The sequence below is a fragment of the Plectropomus leopardus genome, chromosome 21, assembly GCF_026936395.1.
Source record: "Plectropomus leopardus strain MGB_pleo_1.0 chromosome 21, ASM2693639v1, whole genome shotgun sequence".
Taxonomy (NCBI): Eukaryota; Metazoa; Chordata; class Actinopteri; order Perciformes; family Serranidae; genus Plectropomus; species Plectropomus leopardus.
In genome coordinates, this window is record NC_142196.1 from 27094780 (window position 1) to 27117692 (window position 22913).

The following is a 22913-nucleotide window of genomic DNA, read 5'->3' on the forward strand; positions in this document are numbered from 1 at the left end:
TTAGTTTCTAATAACTAAGTTTTATGAGCACAAATTAACTAAGACTTAACTCTTCGTAGCAACAGAACAGATTATGTACCAGCATGTACAGTGTGATGATGCCACATCCCTTTTTTTAACTCTTCCTGGGTTGTTTTGTGGTGTCACGTTAACAAATCAATGAACACCGTGCTTGATTGTGTGTGGATGGTGTTCACGCTGCGTTTTTAAAGCTCCACCTTAAATCCAAACCTCAGACCGTCCCGTCAGAGGCGCCACGCTGCGCTCCGCTCTCAGGTACGAGCTCAGGATGATCCACGAGAAGATGGAGGCCAAGAGGATCGCTCGCATCGCCGTGGCTGAGATCAGGGCCTTCCTCGCCGAAGAAGAGGAGGAGAAGGAGAAGGCCTGGGCGCTGAAGATGAAGACGCTGGAGGTCGCACAGGAGCAGCTGAGGGCGGAGAAGGAGAAGGCGGAGAAGGAGAGGATGGAAAGAGAGAAAGCGGAGAAGGAAAGGATGGAGAGGGAAGCAAGGGAGAAAGAGAGGCTGGCTCGAGAGAGGGCAGAGAGGGAAAGACAAGAGACGGAGAGACTGGCCAAAGAAAAGGCGGCCGAGGAAGAGAGGAAACGACTTGAGCGAGAGAAGGCGGAGATGGAAAAACAGGAGAGAGAGAGGCTTGAAAGAGAGAGAGCTGAAAAGGAGAGGATGGAGAGGGAGCGCATCGAAAGAGAAAGAGAAAAAATAGCCCAAGAGAGGGAACAGTTGGAGAAGGAGAGACGTGAGAATGAAAGGATGGCCAAAGAGATAGAGGAAAAAGAAAGACTGGAGAGGGAACGCATAGCAAAGGAAAGAGAGCGAATCGCCAGGGAAAGGGCAGAAAAAGAACGGCTGGAGAAGGAACGCATTGCAAAAGAAAGGGCAGAAAAAGAGAGGCAAGAAAGAGAACGCATCGCAAAAGAAAGGGCAGAAAAAGAGAGGCTAGAGAAGGAACGCATCGCAAAAGAAAGGGCAGAAAAAGAAAGGCAAGAAAGAGAGCGCATTGCAAAAGAAAGGGCAGAAAAAGAAAGGCAAGAAAGAGAACGCATCGCAAAAGAAAGGGCAGAAAAAGAAAGGCAAGAAAGAGAACGCATCGCAAAAGAAAGGGCAGAAAAAGAGAGGCTAGAGAAGGAACGCATTGCAAAAGAAAGGGCAGAAAAAGAAAGGCAAGAAAGAGAACGCATTGCCAAGGAACGAGAGCGAATCACCAGAGAGAAGGAGCGTCAGGAAAAGGAAAGGATAGCAAAAGAAAGGGCAGAAAAAGAAAGACTGGAGAGAGAACGCATCGCCAAAGAAAAGGAGAGGATTGCAAAGGAGAGGCAGAGGATTGAGCAAGAGAGAGCCGAAAAGGAGAGGCAAGAAAAGGAACGGATCGCCAAAGAAATGCTCGAGAGAGAGCGCATCGTTAAGGAGAGGGAGCGAATCGCCCGGGAAAAAGAGAGAGCAGAAAAGGAACGACTTGAAAAAGAGAGAGCAGCCAGAGAGAGGGAAAGGCTGGAGAGAGAGAGAGCAGCGAGGGAGAAGTTGGCTCGTGAGAAGGAGCTGATGGAGAGGCAGAGGCTCGCCAGAGAAAAGGCTGCTCGGGATAAGATGGAGGAGGTGAAGAAACAAGAGCTCCTCGAGAGGAAACCAAACGCCTCGCAGCCGAAAGCTCCGGCGGCGGAGGAGAGAAGTGACAGAGCGAGTGTGTCAGCCGTCAGGAGGGAGAAGAGCGTGACAGAGGAGAAGATAACCATGGGCGGGAAGAAAAAATGACACCATGGGTCTAAGTTACTGTCTCATAAATGGTGCTAGAGCTCTGATTGGCTAGAGGCGTAAAATAATCTCCCTCCATGACTGAGCAGGTTTCTGTACATCTCAGCAGCATAACATCACAATTTTTCTTGCTTTGGCCTCATATTCGTTATTAAAGCTCCAGTGTGTAGGATTTTGAGGAATTCGGGATTTTCCACCCACCAAAATTTCAACATCTGCAGCAAAGTATTGAGTTTATATTTTTGGAGCTGGGCCTGTCTTTTGGACTGCTATTGATATCCGGTTATTCATTGCACTCTCGGAGTGTGGAGCGTACTCTGGGCACAGACGGAGCAGCAGAATGTCAGATTGCAGTGAAATTTAAACTTAAAAAACTTAAACTTAAATCCATGGTAAATGCAGTAAATCGATGCAATAAATTCCTCTTTGCATGCTTTATTGAAAGAAAATCAGATTTATCTTATTTTTAATAATAATAATAATAGATTTTATATGTAATGCACTTCACATTTTAAACAAATCTCAAAGTGCTACAAGATAAAAAGCATTAGCATAAAAAAAACTGATAAAAACAACCACAATAAAAATCTAGCAAAGCAAGTCGAGCAACCAGAAAGAAGTCACAGGAGAAATTTGGGCTGGTTGCCCATCTCTGATCTTTACTGCTAGATGCCTCTAAATCCCCCTAAATCTCACACACTGTCCCTTTAAAATGTGAAGAGAAAACTTGAAAATCCTGAAATATGTCGGGACGGTAAAAGGGGCAAAAAAGAAAAGTGTAATATTGATTTCAGCGCTCAGATTTCTTACTGTTGTTTGTTGGAAGCGTGTGGCTTCAGTTTGTGTGTTGGGTTGATGTAACTGTAGCAAAAAGTTTTAGTTTCGAGTTTTAGTTTGGTGAAGAAAACGTGTAAATCTGAGGAGCGAAGGAAGAAGTCGATCCCGTTATGTTATCTCTCGATGCCGGTGTGGGTTTGAATTTCTTACAGAAATGTTTGGAGCCTGATGTTTGCATCCTGATTCAGATTTGATCAGATATGTTGTGATGGATCAGTTATTAAAGTCTCAGTTGTTCGAGGTTTGGAAATAAAACTATTTTAAAATTAAGTTTGCCATCATGGTGCATGCTGCTGAGAACAGTCGGGGTTAACTTTGAAGGACAACAAAAAATATTGCTAAAATCCAAATACAGTGTTATATTAAAAAAAAAATACTGGTAAAATTACAAAACATTAACTCTTAAAGGCTTTTGAGTTCATCACGTTTCCCTTCGTCTGGCATTTTCTTTGAGTCTGGTGTTATTTGAAACCCTCCTTTTATTTTCAGTGTCAAAGTAATTTGTTTCAAAGCTAAAAAATACAGGAAAAATATTTTAAATAATTTTTGGAGAATAAAACCACACACAAGCAAAATGTTACCCCCTTCTTGTTCAGGTTTTCTGATGTCAAAATTGTTAAAAAAAAGAAAAGAAAAAAAAAGAAAAAGAAATGTAGTTTTAAGATGTAAATTTGAATTTAAAGGGGCAATCTGACACCTAACAGTAGAGATGCGTTGTTGATTTAATTACCATACCCCCCATAACAGAACATATTTCAAAAATGTGGAAAAAAGAATAGTTTGAAACAAATATGGTCTATTTTTTTTTTTACTAATGCATAGAAAAAAATAGTTTGACAATTATTTTTTAATGGAAAACCAAGATTCTCACCAGTAAACCATGATGATCTGTAAGAGGTGAAAACTTAGTTACACTAATTATTAATAAAACTGACATTTATGGAGCTAAATATAATGTTTATAGAGGAAATATAAACTACTTTCAGATGGTTAAACATGCAGCGATAACAGGAGCGTTAAAGGTTGTTAGTGTTAAAAAGGACGAAGAACTCCCTGAAAGGTTCGATTTTTAGAGCCCACTTAAAGGATTACTATACTTGAGAGTTTCATTTGTTGCATTTTGTTTTCATATTTTTGTCCTTTTATTTTATTTTTTTTTTTGTAGATCGTTTCCTGGTTCGTATTTTTCTCCTAGGGGTCGACTGATATTGGTTCTTCAGGGCCGATACTGATTATTAGTAGTTAATGAGATCGATAACCGATATTTGGAACCAATATGCCGTTATAATAACGATGAAAGTTTTTCTTTTAATATTTAAAATTTGGAATATAACAAACTCCAACACAAAACTTTGTTTAACAAATAAATAAATAATCAAAACAGAAACTCTCAACACCATATACAGTAAGTTTCCAGCAACGTTTTTTTGTAAAGTGAAAATTTGAATAAAAAAGGAATAAATAAAAATAGAGACGTGCAGTGACTTCACAGCCGTTCGCTCCATAAAAACTAAATCTGTTTATCTTCTGCTTGAGCGCAGCGCAGCGCCTGATTGATTGATGTGTAAATACACCGAATCTAAAAATAATTCTGCTTTTCCTTCAAAATGTGAGAAAACCTTTATTAAACATATTGTGTTTTCAAATGAAGATGTATGTTTGTCTTTTTTTTCTCGGCGTAACTGAAATATAAAGTGTGGAGAGAAGTTTGATCTCCTGCAGACCTCCGTGTAAACTCTTTTTAACGCACGCCACATCCCCCGTCCTTTTGCTCGCCGTTATCGCCGTCTGCCACCGCTTCCTCCTGCGCTGACTCTCTTGTCGGCTCGAGTTTCCTTCCAGAGAAACGTTATCAGGGCTGTGACTCCTGACCTCGTTCTCCTCCCTAACATGACAAAGTGTTGATGAATTGTTTGAATTAAAACACCCGCTGTTCTCTCTGAGGCACTGCTTCACTTCTCTGTAAACCAACATCAGTTATTAATCTTTTCTGCATATTTTAATTCTCCTTTTCATGCTGTTTTTATGTCTTCTTTATTAAAATGAGACTTAGACTCAGCGTGGGTTTAAAAACACGTGAGTCAGCTCTTTATTTCTGTGAAAAATGATGATTTTTTTTAAAGCCAGCTCCAGTGTACGGGAAAAAAAGTTTCTCATATTGACTCTTTCTTTCACTTCATAAATTATTTTATTAACCCTTTAACAGTCACATTAAGACATACCTGTAACACCCACAAATGTAATACAAATCTGCAGCTTTTAATGTGATAATCCCTCAAACAAACAAACACATTTGTACTGTGTCCAGAAAAGACATCTGTAAAATGTCCAGAAAAGACATCTATACTACATATGTCATATTGATGTCTTCTCTAGGCAACGTATAAATGTTTTTTCTGATAGAAAAGTCCGTCTTCACATCATTCTGTCACCATTAAGCTGTCCTCCCAGTAAAATGTTTATTTACTTGTTTTTTGATCTGATATTTGAGGAAAAATGTATTTATCTACCAGTGATGCATTGAACAGTTTGGCATATTTAGTTTTTTAGTTTATTTTTTAGAGCATGTGTCTGATTTTTGCATTTGAACTACTGAACAGGGCTGAAGGTGGCAGAGAGACCGCACGAGAAAGGTGCACCTGAGGAGAAAACAGGTGAGCGTGCGCGCACACACGCACACACACACACACACACACACACACACACACACACACACACACACACACACACACACACAGACTCTGACCTGACACCTGAGAAAACGTCCCGTCACTGTTTCACCTCGTTCCCACCTGTGAGGGCATGTTTGCCTCAGATGATCTCTGCTGAACGAAACTTTGATACCAGATCTGTATCACAGCAACAAAGCAGCTTCACACACACACACACACACACACACACACACACACACACGTACCTGCGTGTTTCCACTTCTACTCCACTACATCTCAGGAGGAAAATATTACATTATTTGACAGCCTCAGTTCATTTGCAGATTCAGTATAATAAAAAAAAAATCAAATAAACAAATAAATTATGTTAATGAGGCTGAATTCAAAAGCTACACAGCAATATATAAATGCCTAATGACATATTTCCCTTTTGGTGCTTAAACCCTCTGAAACCTTTTCCAAAAAATAATGTAAAGAAAGTCATCGGGAACTTAATGAGAAATGTACCAAAAATTTGCAAGAAATTAGGAAAAACATACAAGAAAATTCCAAAAAAATAAATAAAAACAAACAAGAAAAATACCCCAAAAAAGCTAAAATTAAAAAGAAAATGAAGTGAAAACATTTTAAATGTAAATTTATAATAATTATTAGAGTTCTCTTGACATTTCTTCCTTGTTTTGGTCGTTTTCTAATAATTTTCTTTTAAAAAGCAAATTTTCTTATCACCTTTTGCTTTTTTTTTAATTTGTTGAAAATGTATTGCCAAGTTGCTCATGCCTCTTTTTTTCATGTTTTTGAAAGCCACTGAAAGGTGCCTGAATGCAGCACAAGAAAACGTATTTGTGTCCCGGTTTCAAAGGGTTAAAGCTCCAGTGTGTTGGATTCAGGGGTATATATTTTCAGAAACAGAATATAATATAATAAGTCTATTTTCTTTAGCGTATGATCACCTGAAAATGAGAATTTTTGTGTTTTCGTTTCCTCTGAATGAGCTTTTTTTATCTCCATAAGGAGCAGGTCCTTTCGCATCGCCATGTTTCTACAGGAGCCCAGAAAGGACAAACCAAAAGTTAAAATCCTTTTAAATTAAATATATTATACTCATATCTTCTCTGCATTGTGTACTCCATCAAGTTTCAAACAGCAAAGAAACCAGCCAGCGTTTGGATGAAACGACCAATCAGCAAGCTGCGGAGCCGCAGAGGGCGGAGCCAAAAGAGGCCACCTTATCCGAAACCCAAACCGAGGAGACAGGTGTGTGTTTTTTTTTTGGGGGGGGGGTATATGTTAATGTAATTTTTAAGCTTTCCATATATTAAGTAATAAAACACAAGAGATGATGAAAGAATGATCTTTAAATTAAAGCACTGTAGGTACTGTTTACACTGAGAGCTGGGAAAGTCTGCTTTATGGTACAAAATGAAGATTTTTTTAATGTACAGATTTATTTATTTATTCCTATTTTTATACATTTATTTATTTTGTTATTATGTAGGTATGTATACATTTATTTTTTATGTATTCATGAATTTGTTTGTGTGTATATATGTACTAATGCATTTATACATGTATTTATTCATTTAATTTTGTATTTTACATTTTTTAAGGTATTTTTTCATTAATTAATTGATTTATTTATACATTTATTTTGTAATTATAACTGTTTTTGCATTTTGCATTTTTATGCAATTCTTTATATATTTTTAATTCATTTATTGATATATTTATTTTGTATTTATTTATGTTTGTTTTTGTATTTTTTTTATTGTTTTTTTTTATTAATTCATAGATTTATTTTTGTATTTATTGATTCTTTTCTGTGTTTTTTTTCACGTAATCAGATAAAGCAGTGTTCACAGTGAGAGCCACTGGCTAAGAAAGTCTGCTTAATGGTACAATAATGATATTTATATGGTTAATAATAGTGAACTGTGTTTAAATTCTGCTTTTCTTACCGCAGCGTTTCGGCTCTAAATGATTCGTCATGAAGGTTAAAAGGAAGAAAAACAAAAATAGAAAAATATAATCATTTCTTCCGTCACATTTTTTTCTTTTAAAACATTGTTCGCTTTGTGCTGTTTCTGCTTCAGACTGTGTGTGTGTGTTGTTGTGTGTGTTTGTCGTTTTCAGACGGCGGCTCGTCACCTGTCGATGATGAAGGTGAGTAGTTTGTCACGTGACGCTGACGGCGAGCGAAGACGATATTTGTCACTAACTGATGAAGCAGAGGAGCAGCAGCTCAAGTCTGTTTATATTTTGATGCTTTTTCAGCGGCTGCGATGTCTGAATGCTCCTTATTTTTCTTTCCGGTTGTGCTTTAGAGAACTGGCTCGTTCTGTATTATCAGGTGCACAATACGGCCAAAACTATGTGGACGCCCCATGCTGAAATGCTTCAGTGTGTTTTTGGTTTGAGTCTGTGCTCCTGGTTTGGTCCCAAAGTTTGCTGCTTATTTTTATTGTGAAAAAGTTAATCGCCATGTTAGGTTTTCAAAAACAAGGAATTGCCACTGTGTTTTAAGAGCATAGTAAAAAAATAAAATAAAATAAAAATAAAAGCAACACACAAAATAATATGAGAATATTATGGTGGATAAAAAATTACACTATACAAAAAATAAATACAGGAATATTTTTTTAAATGCATATAAATAAAAAACAGTAAATAAATAAAGTAGTAAATAATGTAATAACTGCAGTAGTAAGGACATCTATCTCATTAACACACAGACAAGGAAACTAGAGATTAATAGACATAGCTGAACATAAATGTAATAAATTTAAGATATTTATTTATGTCGTATTTAATGATCAACTTTAATCTATTAAGTTTTTGCATATACATCTAGTTATTTTCATATTTCTTTTATTTATTTATTTTTTTAAAATGTTTTTTAGCAGTTAGGTATGCTTTAATTTATACCAGAATTTAATTGATTATTTATTTGCATATTTATCCTTTTTTTCCTGTATTTATGTATAATTTGTTTATCAGGCGTCCACATACTTATGGCCATGTCATTCATATCACACTTTTTTGCTTTTATATATCGCACTTTAATTCGTAGCCTCGGTCTTTAAAAAGATGCTCATCACTTTGCCTGTGACATGTGAACACTGCTCGCCCTCGCTGTGATCAGCTGACATGATGATGTCACAAAGGTAACGCTGTTATTACCTGTCTGTGTCTGATCCAGCCTCCAGACCTCACGATGTGGAGTCTGATATCCAAGGTCGGTCCTGCGGTCAGTGTAGCGGCTGCTGTTGTCGTGCTCGCTGTGTTTTGGTCGTCTGCATGTCGAACCATTTTAGTTCGAGCTTCACTCACGAGTCTCTGAGTCACCTGAGTCACCTGACCTTCACCTGACCATCACCTGACCTTCACCTCACCTTCACCTTCACCTCACCTTCACCTCACCTGCTCCCTAACTCCATCTTCATACTAATTATCACCATATACAGTCGATGATCATTACTGAAGACTCTGTGTGTGTGTGTGTGTGTGTGTGTGTGTGTGTGTGTGTGTGTGTGTGTGTGTGTGTGTGTGTGTGTGTGTGTTTTTTAACCTGTGTGTTTCTGTGTCTCCAGCTGCCGTCCCTCTCCCTCCGTTTGTGGAAGATGAATTTGTTCCAGGTCGGTTAAACACAGTTTTCACGGTTTATTTCCAGTTTTACTGTGGTAATAATACTACACTTTGAAAATACTCCACTCCATTCCACTTCCATATTTGTTCCAATATTTATTTATTCAGTTTATTGAGTTAGGACAGTGCACATTAATTAACATACCAGCAGTAAGCATCAATTTAAATATGCTGGAATTAGTTTAATTGCTAAATTTCATCCGCGGTCCCTAAGGCAGGCACCATATTTATGTATTTATTCCTATATTTGTCTCTGACATTCATTTATGTATGCCTGCATCTTATTTATTTATCCCTGTAATAATATATGCATGCATTTGTTAATTTATTTATTTAAAAGTACTAATACCACACTGTGAAAATACTTCTCTTCACCTTCCATATTTTTTTAACATTTATTTATTAATTTATTTTTATGTGTATTTTTCAGCATTTATTTATTCCTTGATATTCCTTTTTTATTTTTTTGTTAAATTTATTTTTATTTAAGTTACTTAATCCTGTATTTTCCTGCATCTTATTTATTTATTTATTTCTAGATATATTTATTTTTATTTGTGTTTTTATTTATTCCCGCATCTTTTTCATACACTTACTTATTCTTGTATCTTTTTTTTTATTAATAATAAGAGTAAAAGTAAATGTCCTGCATTCAAATACCTAACTAAAAGTATGTATGTATTATTCGCTTTGGTGTAGTAGAAGTACTTTGGGTAACCGTATTTACTTCATTGTTTGTACATCTACGTGTGTGTTACAGATGATCCTCGAGACAGTCGACATGCTGACGGTGAGTCTCCTCCTCTCTGTAATCTACTTTTAATAAAAGTTTATAGTTTGTGTAGTTTTTCACTGAAGCTGTGTTGACATTTTTATCTCCTTATTTCAGAGCATCAAACTGAAACCATCGACACAACAGGAGGTGAGATCTTTGACCACAGGATGTGATTACTCCTTTACAGCGTTTGTTATTATCATTATTATGAGTAATATTATTACTAATACGTTATACGTATTAGTAATACGTTTAATTATCAACATTATCCACAGAAAAGAAGAAGTTTGTGCAGCTGAAATGTTTTTACCTGATAAATGAAAATTAAGGTTCTTTAAATCGAATGTTTGTTTCAGCTGTGCGTGACGTTTTCATTTTTCATTTTTTGATTGAACATATACAACAGACTTTACAATTGTACACAAACAAACAGCAGTAATATCGTCTGTGGCAACTGAAACAAGTGTGAATTAAAGTGATTATTAATGATGAGGACAATAAAATAATAATGATAATAACAGATTAAAAAATGTAGCTGGAAAAATAACTGATACCAGCTGTAGAAATAAAATAGAAATGCATAAAAATATCAGTAACGACCATAAAAATATAGTTGATATACACACGTATAATTAAAAAGAAATATATATATAATATATATAAAGAAGATAATAATACTTACAATAAAAAAAAACATCTCTAGACAAAAGAATTATGACATTTTCATGTTTTATGTACAAAAAAATCTTAATTTGTAAAGTACGTAAAGCTGTGTGTTAAATGTAGTATAAGTATACAGTAACATGAAAGGAAAAGAGTCAAAGTACAAGTACCTGAAATGTACTCCTGTGTTTCGTGTTGCAGTTCTGGTGGAGGAGCGTCCGTCAGAGGAGACTGTCGGTGAGTCAGACTCACTGTGATGATGTTTAACTCTCACTTTGGTTCATGCAAACTTTATTTAAATAGCACTTCTCGTACAAACGTGTAAACCCAAAGCGCCTCACAAAGCAACGCTGAAACATCACAGACAAAAAAATAAAGTAAAAACAAAAGTAAACAACAATAAATACAATTTTCTACACATAAAAAATTATAACAATAAAATGTTAAAAATCTGCTTCACAATGCAAAATTAAAAAAAAAACACCACAGACAAAAAATAAAGAAAAAATAGAAGTAAAACAAAACAGAATAATACAAATTCTCTAGACTAAAAATTATGACAATAAAATAATAATAATCGGCTTCACAAAGCAAAATTGAAACATTGCAGACAAAAAATAAAGTAAAAACTAAAGTAAACAACAATAAATACAATTTTCTAGAATAAAAATATATATATTATTATAACAATACATTTTAAAAATCTACATTAATATCAATAGAATAAAAAAAATAATAAATGTGAAAATAAAAAAATAAAAAGACTATAATATTACTTCAAATTAAAAGCCAGATAGATCTTAAATTTTAACGACACAGACAGCTTGCCATAAAAGATAACCAGTTATTATAATACTTTATTTGCACATTTAAAAATATTGTTGGTTTTAAAATCAAAACACTCACAGCGTCATGAAAAAGAGACAAAACTTGTTTTACAGCTTTTGATAAAACATTGTTCTTAATGTCCGTGTTTGCTCTGATAACACGAAAACGTGAAAACGTGACACTAAAACTGATCAATAATCTTAATATTTGTTTTCTTTTTCTGTTTCCTGTGCAGTGGAGTCCGGACAATACTTGACAAGCTCCAAATTCACACAGGAAGCAGGTATGTCGTCTAAATTTAGAGTCTGTGAGTCGGTCATTGTTGTCTTTAACCCTTTGAAACCTGAGCAAGTCCGGTTGATTTATTATAAAGTCACGGGACGGCAACAGGCAGCTTTACAAGACATGGCCCAAAATTTAGCAAAGAAATTAGTAAAAAGTTACTAGAAAATTACTGGAAAATAAAAAAAAGTAAGGTAATCAAACAGAAAAGAAAACAAGAAAATGACCCCAAGAAATTAAAAACAGATCTTTATTCTGCAACATAATTTTTAATATTTAATTAAGAGAAATATATATTATTTTATATAAATATTTTTCACTTGTTTCTTTTTTTTTTTTAATAATATCCAATTATCCACTACAGCAAATTTTCAGGTCATTTTTTGTTAAATTTGACTTTTTTTTCAGTTTTTACCTATTTTTTCCCCATGTTTTTAAAAGAAATCAAACCAATTTTCCAAGTTTTCAGAGGTTTAAACAACCGTGAAAGTTGTCTAAATTCAGTGCAATAAAGCTGATGCTGGTCCAGATTTTAAAGGGTTAAGACGGACTTAGAGAATCTAATAAATGTTTCCTGCACACATTTGCTCCGTCTGTCCGTCTCTCTGTTCAGCTCCTCTCTCAGTTTTTACGCTCAGTTTGAGGTCTTTAGTTCCTGAAACAGCTCCGAATTGTATCTGTGTAATCAGTGAATGTTAGTGAGTCACCTTACAGGAATTTAGGGGATGACTGTCCCGAAAAACAAACCAGAAATCAGCAGATACGTTGGAAGAAAGAAAGTTTTATGACCTGATGAACTTCATAAACACGTATGTCAACAAGCATCTGTTTATCTGTCAGAGGCAGTTATGGAGGCTGAGAACCAGTCTGAGACACCAGTAGAACCAGAACCACAGAGCGAAGAACCCAGAGAGACCGCAGAGGCCGAGGGTGAGCGAGCGCACGCACGCACGCACGCACGCACGCACAGAGGCCTTTTGTTAACCCTTTCACATCATTTAAGATGGAGAATTATAAGCAACTTGGCAAGAAAAGTTCAAAACTTCAAATAAAATAAAAAAGATGACAGGAAAATGCTCTTAATTAGCTGGTACGAGGAGGGTGATCAGATATTATCAAAAAATGGGGGAAATATTTTTATAAATCTTATAATTATATATTACAAAAAGAAAATTTTAAATGTTTGTTTTCTTTGTTAGCATTTGCTTGACTTTGTTTATTTTTTTACTTGTAAATTTTTAACAGTTACTTAACACTTCTATATTTTTATAAAACTTTTAATTATATTTATATATATAAAAAAATAACCAAAAGACAATTATTTTAAATATCTTTTCCCTTTTTTATTTCCTCTTTGCTGCTTATTTCTTGTAACTTCTTTACCAAGTTACTTACTAATATTAAAATTTCCTAAAAACTAGCTGTATGGAGGGGGTGATTAGATATTATCAAAAATAGGGAAAAATATTCATACATCTTATTTTATATTACAGAAAGCATATTTTAAAGGATTTCTTTTTCTTGTTGTTTTTCTTTGTTGGCACTCTCTTAGGGTCATTTTCTTTTTTTTCATTTCCTTTTTGTTGCTCATTTCTTGTAACTTTTTACTGATTACTTATCACCTCTACTACCACTCATTTTTGGCCTTTTCTTTTTAAGTTGGTCATTGCCCTCTTTCCATGTTTTAAGAAGAATTGAAGCCAAGTTGCTCGGGTTTCAAAGGGTTAAATTGCACATAGACAACATAAACTGCATGCAGAAGTAAAACACCCCCATCTGGTGGTCTGCAGGGAGATTACAGTTTCACCACCGTTTACTGTCAGACTAACATTTATAGTATAATAAATAATAAATAATAATAGTAAACTATTCAGATATTTGCATCTGACTTTAACACTATAAGAACCAGTTGAGCTAACGAGTGTGTTTATATGTTTAAACTTTTGTTAATATGAACATGTTACACACACGTTTAACTTGGTAAGATTCTCCACGATCCTATCAGTTCATTTTACTGAAACCATGAGCACCAAAAAAGATGTTATTAACGGCCGAGTAAAGAAGACAAACTCAAAAAAGATTAGTAGATGTAGAGGACTATTTAACAAAAATATATTTATATACAAAATGATATAATAATTATATATTTAACATTATTCTTTCAAAAATATTATAATTTTATTTACAATTATTTTTGTATTATTTTTCGTTTTTAATTATTTATTCATAATTTCATTTCTCGCTTTTTTTGTTTGTTTGTTTTATTTTCTATTTTCTTTTTTGGGGGGGAAGATTTTCTGTTACTTTTCTTTTACTTGGGTCATTTCCTTCTTCCCATGTTTTTAAATGAATCAGTAAATGAATAAAAGGTTTGTAAAGGTTAGATGAATAAATTGATTATTTTTCCCATCTTGAATTTGAATTTTGAATTTGCTATTTTGCTGTTGAACTTTAATGCTGCTGGTTGTTTTTTCTCCCTTTTCTTTTCACTCATTTCGCCAAATTCTCGTCCCCCTCTGACTGTGGTGAAAATTAAATATTTAAGTTTATCTCCTCTTTTTCGTGACAGTAACAACAGAGAAACCAGCTGAGGAGAAGCCCAAAGAAAAAGGTAAAAAAAAAACTGATTTTAAACAGGAGCATGAAGAGTTTGTAGTTGTTGCATTTTCGCCCACATTTTATTTTTCTCCTTATTTAATCTTCCTGTCCTGCAGCAAAGAAGAAGAAACCCAAACTGCTGAACAAGTTTGATAAAACCATCAAAGCAGAAATCGACGCTGCAGAAAAGCTTCGCAAGAAGGTACAGACACGACACCTGCAGCATGAGGACGAGAAATTACTGCAGTATCAGTAACTAACTAAATACATACAAACATGTTTAAATAAATGCACACATAAATAAATAAGTGTTTTAATAAATACGAGAATAAACAAATTTATGACTAAATAAATGTAGGAATAAATAATACAAAAATAAACAAATGTATGAATAAAAACAGGAAAAAAATACAAGAATTAAAAAAAAATGTATGAACAAATATAGGAATAAATGAATAAATATGTAAACAAATACATTTCTGAATAACTTAACTAATAAATGAACTAATACTAAAATTCAAAAAAATGCTTGAATAAAAATTAAAATAATTACATTAATAAAATGAGCATAAATAAATAAAATGTGTGAATAAATACAGAAATAAATGAGTAAGGGCTAAAAACTTTTTAAGCATTTTGAAGTAAATATGGAAATAAATCAAAGTTGATAATTAAACTGGATATAATTAAAGATCTTTTATGTTGTTGTTTCATTTTTCTACAACTACATGTATTCTGACCTCTGCATTATGTATTTATTTATTCATTTACTTATTTCAATGATTATTTTCTGTATTTATTTATTGATATGTCATTTTTCATCCTCCATACTGCAAAGACACACAAACCTGTACATTTATCTTGTACTGCTTTCCAGAGGGCCTGAATGACACTTAAAATATTTATTTTGCTTCAATAAAACAGTTGAACAGTTTGTCTATAATTAATGCATTAATTGCTTCAGTAAAGACGTTTCCTCGCTCCATCAGGGGAAGCTGGAGGAGGCGCTGAGAGCGTTTGAGACGCTGGTGCAGCAGCATCCTCAGAGCCCCCGCGCTCGCTACGGAAGAGCCCAGGTACTGTCGCAGTAATACTCCACAGTACTGCAGTGCAGAGAAGTTTTACTACGGTAATACTGCATCAAACTCGTGTGTCGACAGACGGAGGACGACCTGGCTGAGAAGCTGCGCAGCAACGACATGCTGCAGAAGGCCATCAACAGCTACAGAGAGGCGGCGGAGCTGCCCGACGTGACCTCCGACCTCCTGAGAGCCGCGCTGAAGAGACGAGCGGAGAGACAGCAGTTCCTGGGTAACACACACACACACACACACACACACACACACACACACACACATACTTCAGTGTCTTAGTGAGCGAACACTGCGGCATCGGCCGAAAAATGACAAAAATGAGACAAATAATGATAATGATGCGATCCGCAGCGTTCCTTAATTTAATTTGGACCGTTGGCTCCGTATTTAGAAGTTTACTTACATCCTAAAATACAGTGATAAATAAGAGTTAGTTGACCATTAAACAGGAAATGAATGAATAAATATCTTATGTATATTTGTACATTTTTGTACAAGTACATTTATTTACCAATGTATTTATTTATACATTGATATATTATTCATTTTATTTATTTATTTATTTATTTAAGCCTGTATAAATAAATAGGTGTGTTTTATTTATGCTTTCTTTTTTATTTTTAGTAGTTTTTAGTAGTTGCTTAAATGTTTATTTATTTGTTCTGGTATTCATTTATGCATTTATTTATGTATTTTTGTATATATTTAAGCATTTATTTATTCCTATGCTTATCTGTTTATTCCTATATCAATTAACACATTTATTGTTGTACTCCTGATTTTTTTTTTTATTCCTTAATTTGTCGATACATTTATTTATTTTGGTATTTATTAATAGATTAATTTATATATTTTGTGTATACATTTATGAATTTGTTTATTCCTATATCAATTAATACATTTATTTTTTTTTGGTATCTTAAGAAAGACTGTACGTGTATGAAAAACTGAACTCACTGGTTCGTTATTGTCTCTCTCAGGTCGGATGCGCGGGTCTCTGGCGACTCTGGAGAGGCTGGTTCAGATCTTTCCAGAAGACATCGGTCTGAAGAACGAACTGGGCGTCGCCCACCTGTTGCTAGGAGACAACAAGGGCGCCAAGAAGGTCTATGAGGAGGTGTGTGTGTGTCATGATTTTTTAATTTTATTTAATTTTGATCGACAGGAGTTTGTAGTATTTGAAGTGTTTTTCTTCGCCCGTCTTTTTGGTCTTGTCTCTGATTGGCTGTCTGGATTCGCAGGTTCTGACCGTTGCCCCCGCCAACGGCTTTGCAAAAGTTCACTACGGCTTCATCCTGAAGTCAGAAAACAAGATAGCAGAGAGTGTACCGTACCTGAGGGTAAACACACACACACACACACACACACACACAGACACACAGACATACACACACACACACAGACATACACACACACACACACACAGACACACACACACACACACACACACACACACACACACACACAGACACACACACACACACACACACACACACACACACACACACACACACACACACACACACACACACACACACACACACACACACACACATACACACACACACACACACACACACACACACACACACACACACACACACACACACACACACACACACACACACACACACACAGACACAGACACAGACACACACACACACAGACACACACACACACACAGACACAGACACACACACACACACACACACACACACACACACACACACACACACACACACACACACACACACACACACACACACACACACACACACACACACACACACACAGACACAGACACAGACAAACAGACACACACAGACACAGACACAGACAAACAGACACACACACACACACAGACACACACACACACACACACACACAGACACACACACACACACACACACACACAGACACACACAGACACAGACACACACACACACACACACACACACACACACACACACACACACACACACACACACACACACACACACACACACACACACAGACACACACACACACACACAGACACACATCTGATTGTTTGTTTTGTACTTTTGAACTTCTTTTTAACATGTATTACCTTTTTTTATTTGTATTTATGTATGCATTATTCTGTTTATTTCTATATTTGTTTATTTGTTTTCCATTTTTTTATCTTTGTATCTTTTCATTTTTTGTTTTATTTCTAGATTTATTTACACATTTATCTGCTTATTTCTGGATTTTAGCATTTTATTTAATGTCTGTATATTTTCAGCATTTATATATTCTTTTATTTATTTCCAGATGTGTTCATCTTTGAATTTTGTATCTCCTCAGCATTTATTTTCCTCTATTTATTTCCAAATTATTTAGATATTTAGCTGTTTATTTCCATCATTATTTTAACTTTTTTTTATAAATTTTCTGATTTATTTAGGCATTAATCAGGTTTTTTTACCATATTTATTTGAACATGTATTTATTCTTTTCTTAAAACATTTGTTCATAGATACTCCATTTCACATCCCCGAGCCTGTAATCATGACTTTGACCTGAACTTGATTCTCAGCAGTAAATGTTTTAACCCGTTAAGTCGCATCGATCTCCACATGACAACATCTCCGTTTTCAACCTCAGGAGGGTTTGGAGTCGGGTGAACCGGGGACGGACGACGGGCGTTTTTATTTCCACCTGGGTGACGCCCTGCAGAGGGTTGGAGACAAAAGCGTGAGTGAAACATGCATCCATTAGTCTCACATCGCTGCACTTATCTCCTCGACTGTCGTCTGTAAGGAAGCCAGTGAGGGACAATTCAAAGTCTTACACAAACACATGTCCTGCCGTAAGACATTTTCCATCTTTTTGTCTCTGCAGGCGTATTACTGGTACGAGTTGGGTCACAAACGCGGCCACTTTGCGTCCGTGTGGCAGAGATCTCTGTACAACGTGAACGGGCTGAAGGCTCAGCCCTGGTGGACCCCGAAAGAGACCGGGTACACCGACCTGGTCAAGGTACGCCGTCAGAGTGTGTGTTTATTTACTCGTGTGTATCAGGCGGGTTTTGATGTTTCTGTGTTTGATTGTAGATGTTGGAGAGGAACTGGAAGACGATCAGGGACGAAGCTCTGGCTGTGATGGACCAAAACACGGGACTGTTCATACCTGAGGAGGAAAACCTGAGAGAGAAAGGAGAGTGGGGCCAGTACACCGTCTGGCAACAGGGTACACACACTCATACACGCACTCATACACACACTCATACACACACTTATACACACACTTATACACACACTCATACACACACTCATACACACACTTATACACACACTCATACACACACTCATACACACACTCATACACACACTTTTACACACACTTTTACACACACTCATACACACACTCATACACACACTCATACACACACTTATACACACACTCATACACACACTCATACACACACTCATACACACACTCATACACACACTTTTACACACACTCATACACACACTCATACACACACTTATACACACACTTATACACACACTCATACACACACTCATACACACACTCATACACACACTTATACACACTTATACACACTCATATACACACTCATACATACATACATACATATACTCTGTGTGTGTGTGTGTGTGTGTGTGTGTGTGCTGATGTTCATCGAAGATTATTTCATTTCTGAGGATTGTTTGGATGAAACAATTTTAGGCGCACAACATAAAATAAATCAAGAAAACACCAATGAAAAACATTTTTTAAAGCAGAAAAAAAAAATCAAAATGATCTTTTATTTAGAAAAAACGGATCCAAAATCATCTGGTTCCAGTTTATCAAATATATTTATTATATAAATTATTTGTTTTTCTTTTTTCTTTATTTAAACAGTTAAGTTTTAAATAAATAATAAAATGTGATTTACTAGCTTTTCTTGTTTTTATTAAAATGTATGTTAGGTTTTAAAATAAATATCTTTTTTAATATATTTTTTGATTAATGATAATGAATCAACAGAATAACTGAAGATTCAAATATACATTTTATTTTTAAATAAATGCTATTATTAAATGTCAATATAAATATATAAATGCAGCATTAATGAGAAATGACTGATTGTTTTTTTTTTTTTTTAGGTAAAAAAGTAGGAAATGCCTGTCAGGGCGTCCCAAAAACCTGCTCACTGCTGGAGAGATACCCTGAAGCTACCGGCTGCAAGAGAGGACAGGTACACACACACACACACACACACACACACACACACACACACACACACACACACACACACACACACATTTTTTTTTTATGTACCTTCAGATTTTTTTTTTTATTTTTTTAACAGAAACAGGCGTTGTGTTATAATCAGTCTCCTCTTCTGTTTGCTTCAGCGTGATATCAACGATGCTGTGAGGCAGTTAAATGTGTCCATATGCTGATTTCAAGGATTTAATCGCTGAAAATATCCAAAACTCTTCAGCTTGAACTTTAAAATGAAATTTGTGTTTTTACTCTGTGAACCAGATAACGTCTTAAAATATCTCTGATCTGATTATGGAGGCAGTGAAGATAAGAATCCTAAACAACTGATAATCTGTTTTAATCTGCTTATGCTTTTTAATACGAATATTTATGTATACGTGTGTGTGTGTGTGTGTGTGTGTGTGTGTGTGTGTGTGTGTGTGTGTTCAGATTAAGTTCTCCGTGATGCAGCCTGGTACTCATGTGTGGCCTCACACCGGTCCCACTAACTGCAGACTGAGGATGCACCTCGGCCTCGTCATCCCCAAACAAGGCTGCAAGATCCGCTGCACCGACCAGACCAGGTACCCGCTCCTCTGCTTCTTCATCCCGTTTGACAATTATCCTTTCAGCAGCAGGTTCATTAAAAGCTTGCTTTCATTATTTTTTATATTTATTTTAGCTTGTATTTGTTATTTTATTTACTATTGATTTAAGTATTCGTTTATAATTGTTTTATGTATTTACTTCCATATTTATTTAAAAAGGAAAAATAAGTAAATACATGTATAGATAAATACAGCTTAATTAAATAAATCAATGTACAAGGTAAGAGGTCCTACCTTTGCATTTATTACTTTATTTATTTTATTTATTTATCCATTTTCATATTTATTTAAGCATTCATTTATTTATTACCATATTTCTTTTTTTTTCATATTTATTTAAGCATTTATTTATTTTATTTGCTCACTTCCATATTGATTTAAGCATTCATCTCGTATTTTATGTATTTATTTCCATATTTATTTAATAAGGAAAACAAGAAAATAAACAAATACATACAGCATAATTAAATTGATTTATATATGAGGTCTGAACCTTTGTATTTTTCACTTTATTTATTTATTTTCATATTTATTTAAGCATTTATTTATTGTTTTATTTGCTCACTTTCATATTGATTTAAGGTTTCATTTACTCATGTATTTATTTCCATATTTATTTAAACATTAATTTAACTAATTAATTTATCAATTTTAGATTTATTGCAGTGTTTATTTATTATCATAATTATTTAAGCATTTATTTTTTATTTCTATATTTATTTATTTATTATTTCTTTCCCTATTCATGTAAGCATTCATTTATTATTGTATTCATTTATTTCTGTATTTGTGTATTTTTTCCTGTATTCATTTAAACTTTTTTTTGAATTGACACTGTCGTTTTTTGTCCCCCATAAAAAAAGCCTCGGATCTCTTTTTTGGGAGGTTAAAGGTTAAAGTTGCTCACCTGTCGTTCTTCTTCGTGTTCTGCGTCTCAGGGAGTGGGAGGAAGGCAAAGTCCTCATCTTCGACGACTCCTTCGAGCACGAGGTTTGGCAGGACGCCGACAGCTACCGCCTCATCTTCATCGTGGACGTGTGGCACCCGGAGCTGACGGCGTACCAGCGGCAGACCCTGAGCCCCATTTAGAGCCAGCGCGAGCCTCGGCGAGGTCCGGGGGCCTCGGCGAGGACCGGGGGCCTCGGCGAGGACCGGGGGCCGGCTCAGACCTGGTAAGATCAGACTTAGGGGAGCGGCTGATTGTTCTTCTGCGGATAAAAACACTGACCACGTGAGTCTGAGGAGAATCACACCGACGGACTGAGGATGTTTTCTGCTTTTTTTCGTGGATAAACTACTTAAAAAAACGTCTGTTGAAGAATCAAAACCATCAGACTGAAGATGGAAATAAAATGTTACTACTGACGTTAAAACTTTTCACCAAAACTCAAACATACGGTACGTGTTTTTGCCCTCATTAACCCTGTGTGGCCCGGTTCAGGCCCTCCATTATTTAGATACGGAAACGTTTCAGAAACGTGACTTTCGGGAGCGTTTTCACCTAATTTCTCCTCCTAAACGTAGAGAAAGTGTTGAAACACTAAAAATATAAAACAGGATTTCTTCCGTCACACTTAAAAAATGTCTCGCACAGTTTTTAAAATGTTGTTTATGAAAAAAAGAAGCCTTAATTTTTACCACTATGCATTTTCTCAGTTTATCCAGTTTTAAGTTTCACTTTTTCATCACGTTTGCACAGTAAACAAAAAAACACAAGATGCTATAAAAGATGATTTATATTTATATTAAAAAGAAAAAAATAAAATAAAAAGTGTGTTTTTGTTTCTTTGGATTTGAGATTGTTTCAGAGGCGACGGTGTTTTTGACACGATGAGAATAAAACTCAGTTACTCCTCACTGTCTCTCCTGTCCTCCTTTCCTCTCCTCTTTTCTCCTTATCTCCTCTTGTCTCCCCTCCTCTCCTCGTCTCCTCTCTTTCCCTTGTCACGTTTCGTCTCCTTGTTTTGTTTTCTTGTCGTTTGCTCCTCCTTTCCTCCTTTTCTCCTTTATTTCCTCTTCTGTCCTTGTCTCCTCCCCTTGGGTCTGTCCTTCTCTCCTCTTCTCTCCATGTTTCCTCTCCTCCTTTCCTGTTCTCTTTTCTCCTTGTTTCCTTTACTTGTTCCCTCTCTTCTCGTCTCATCATTTTGTCTCCTGTTTTGATTCTCCTTGTCTCTTCTTCTGTCCTCCCCTTGGTTCTCTCCAGGTTTCCTCTCCTCTCTCCTTTTTTCTCTCCTCCTTTCCTCCTCTCTCCATATTTCCTCTCATCTTCTGTCCTTTTTTCTCTCCTCCTTTCTTCTTTTCTCCCCTCCATGTTTCCTCTCACTTCCTCGCTTTTTCTCTGCTTCTTTCTCTCCTTCTTTCCTCTTCTCTCCATGCTTTCTCTCCCCTCCATCTGTCTTCTTTTCCTCCTCTCTTTTCTCCTCACTGACTCTCCTCTCCTCGTCTCCTGTTGAAATATCTAACAGCTAAATTTCTTTGCAGACGATGATGACGTTTATATTTATTAACTCTGAATCGCCTGCAGGTTTTTCTCCTTCGCTGCAGAAAGTAATCCCGGTCTTTGGATTGTTGTGAGTAAAAGTTTCACCTCATTTGAAAAAAAAGATGTTCCCTTTCAAAATAAAATCCTCACAGTTGAAAAAAGAGCTCACAGTCGGGTTGGTGTAAATGTTTACTTCTATACATTCATTGAAAGGAAATACATTACATTACAGTCGAGTGGAGATCAGATCACTGCTCAGTGTAGCCCTGATGATGAGTCAAACACACTGCAAAAAAATCATCACAAACTTGGCTTTTATATTTTACAAATAATCCACATCACACCGAGATATTTTTTTAAATTATCGACACGCGGACGTGTTTAACGAGCCGCTTTCTGATTTCAGACAGAAACTA

General features: G+C 35.5%; 2 protein-coding genes across 17 annotated transcripts in view; one reads left to right on the forward strand and one right to left on the reverse strand.

Annotated features, from left to right (window-relative positions):
- LOC121964552 (aspartyl/asparaginyl beta-hydroxylase-like) overlaps positions 1 to 21805 on the forward strand; it is a 35844-nt gene extending 14039 nt beyond the window's left edge. For 5 of the 16 annotated variants that reach the window (XM_088072272.1, XM_088072262.1, XM_088072265.1 and 2 more), the window contains 22 exons: positions 5209 to 5262; positions 6418 to 6537; positions 7414 to 7443; positions 8480 to 8527; positions 8871 to 8915; positions 9686 to 9715; positions 9815 to 9847; positions 10565 to 10600; positions 11427 to 11474; positions 12314 to 12403; positions 14043 to 14084; positions 14188 to 14273; positions 15061 to 15147; positions 15232 to 15382; positions 16146 to 16282; positions 16407 to 16505; positions 17794 to 17883; positions 18031 to 18168; positions 18243 to 18378; positions 19305 to 19396; positions 19858 to 19991; positions 20954 to 21805. In XM_088072272.1, coding sequence (XP_087928398.1) covers positions 5209 to 5262; positions 6418 to 6537; positions 7414 to 7443; positions 8480 to 8527; positions 8871 to 8915; positions 9686 to 9715; positions 9815 to 9847; positions 10565 to 10600; positions 11427 to 11474; positions 12314 to 12403; positions 14043 to 14084; positions 14188 to 14273; positions 15061 to 15147; positions 15232 to 15382; positions 16146 to 16282; positions 16407 to 16505; positions 17794 to 17883; positions 18031 to 18168; positions 18243 to 18378; positions 19305 to 19396; positions 19858 to 19991; positions 20954 to 21104 — 1877 coding nt within the window. In that variant the 3' untranslated portion in view covers positions 21105 to 21805. Of the gene's footprint in view, positions 1 to 236; positions 4259 to 5208; positions 5263 to 6417; positions 6538 to 7413; positions 7444 to 8479; positions 8528 to 8870; positions 8916 to 9685; positions 9716 to 9814; positions 9848 to 10564; positions 10601 to 11426; positions 11475 to 12313; positions 12404 to 14042; positions 14085 to 14187; positions 14274 to 15060; positions 15148 to 15231; positions 15383 to 16145; positions 16283 to 16406; positions 16506 to 17793; positions 17884 to 18030; positions 18169 to 18242; positions 18379 to 19304; positions 19397 to 19857; positions 19992 to 20953 lie in introns of those variants that run through there. The other 11 variants (XM_088072273.1, XM_088072275.1, XM_088072276.1 and 8 more) reach the window with 7 other exon arrangements.
- Positions 21806 to 22668: 863 nt separating this feature from the next.
- Positions 22669 to 22913, reverse strand: part of LOC121963365 (clavesin-1-like) — an 8412-nt gene continuing 8167 nt past the window's right edge. The window contains exon 8 of the mRNA XM_088072279.1: positions 22669 to 22913. This exon is cut by the window's right edge and continues 1773 nt beyond it. The gene's annotated coding sequence lies outside the window, so the exon portion shown is untranslated.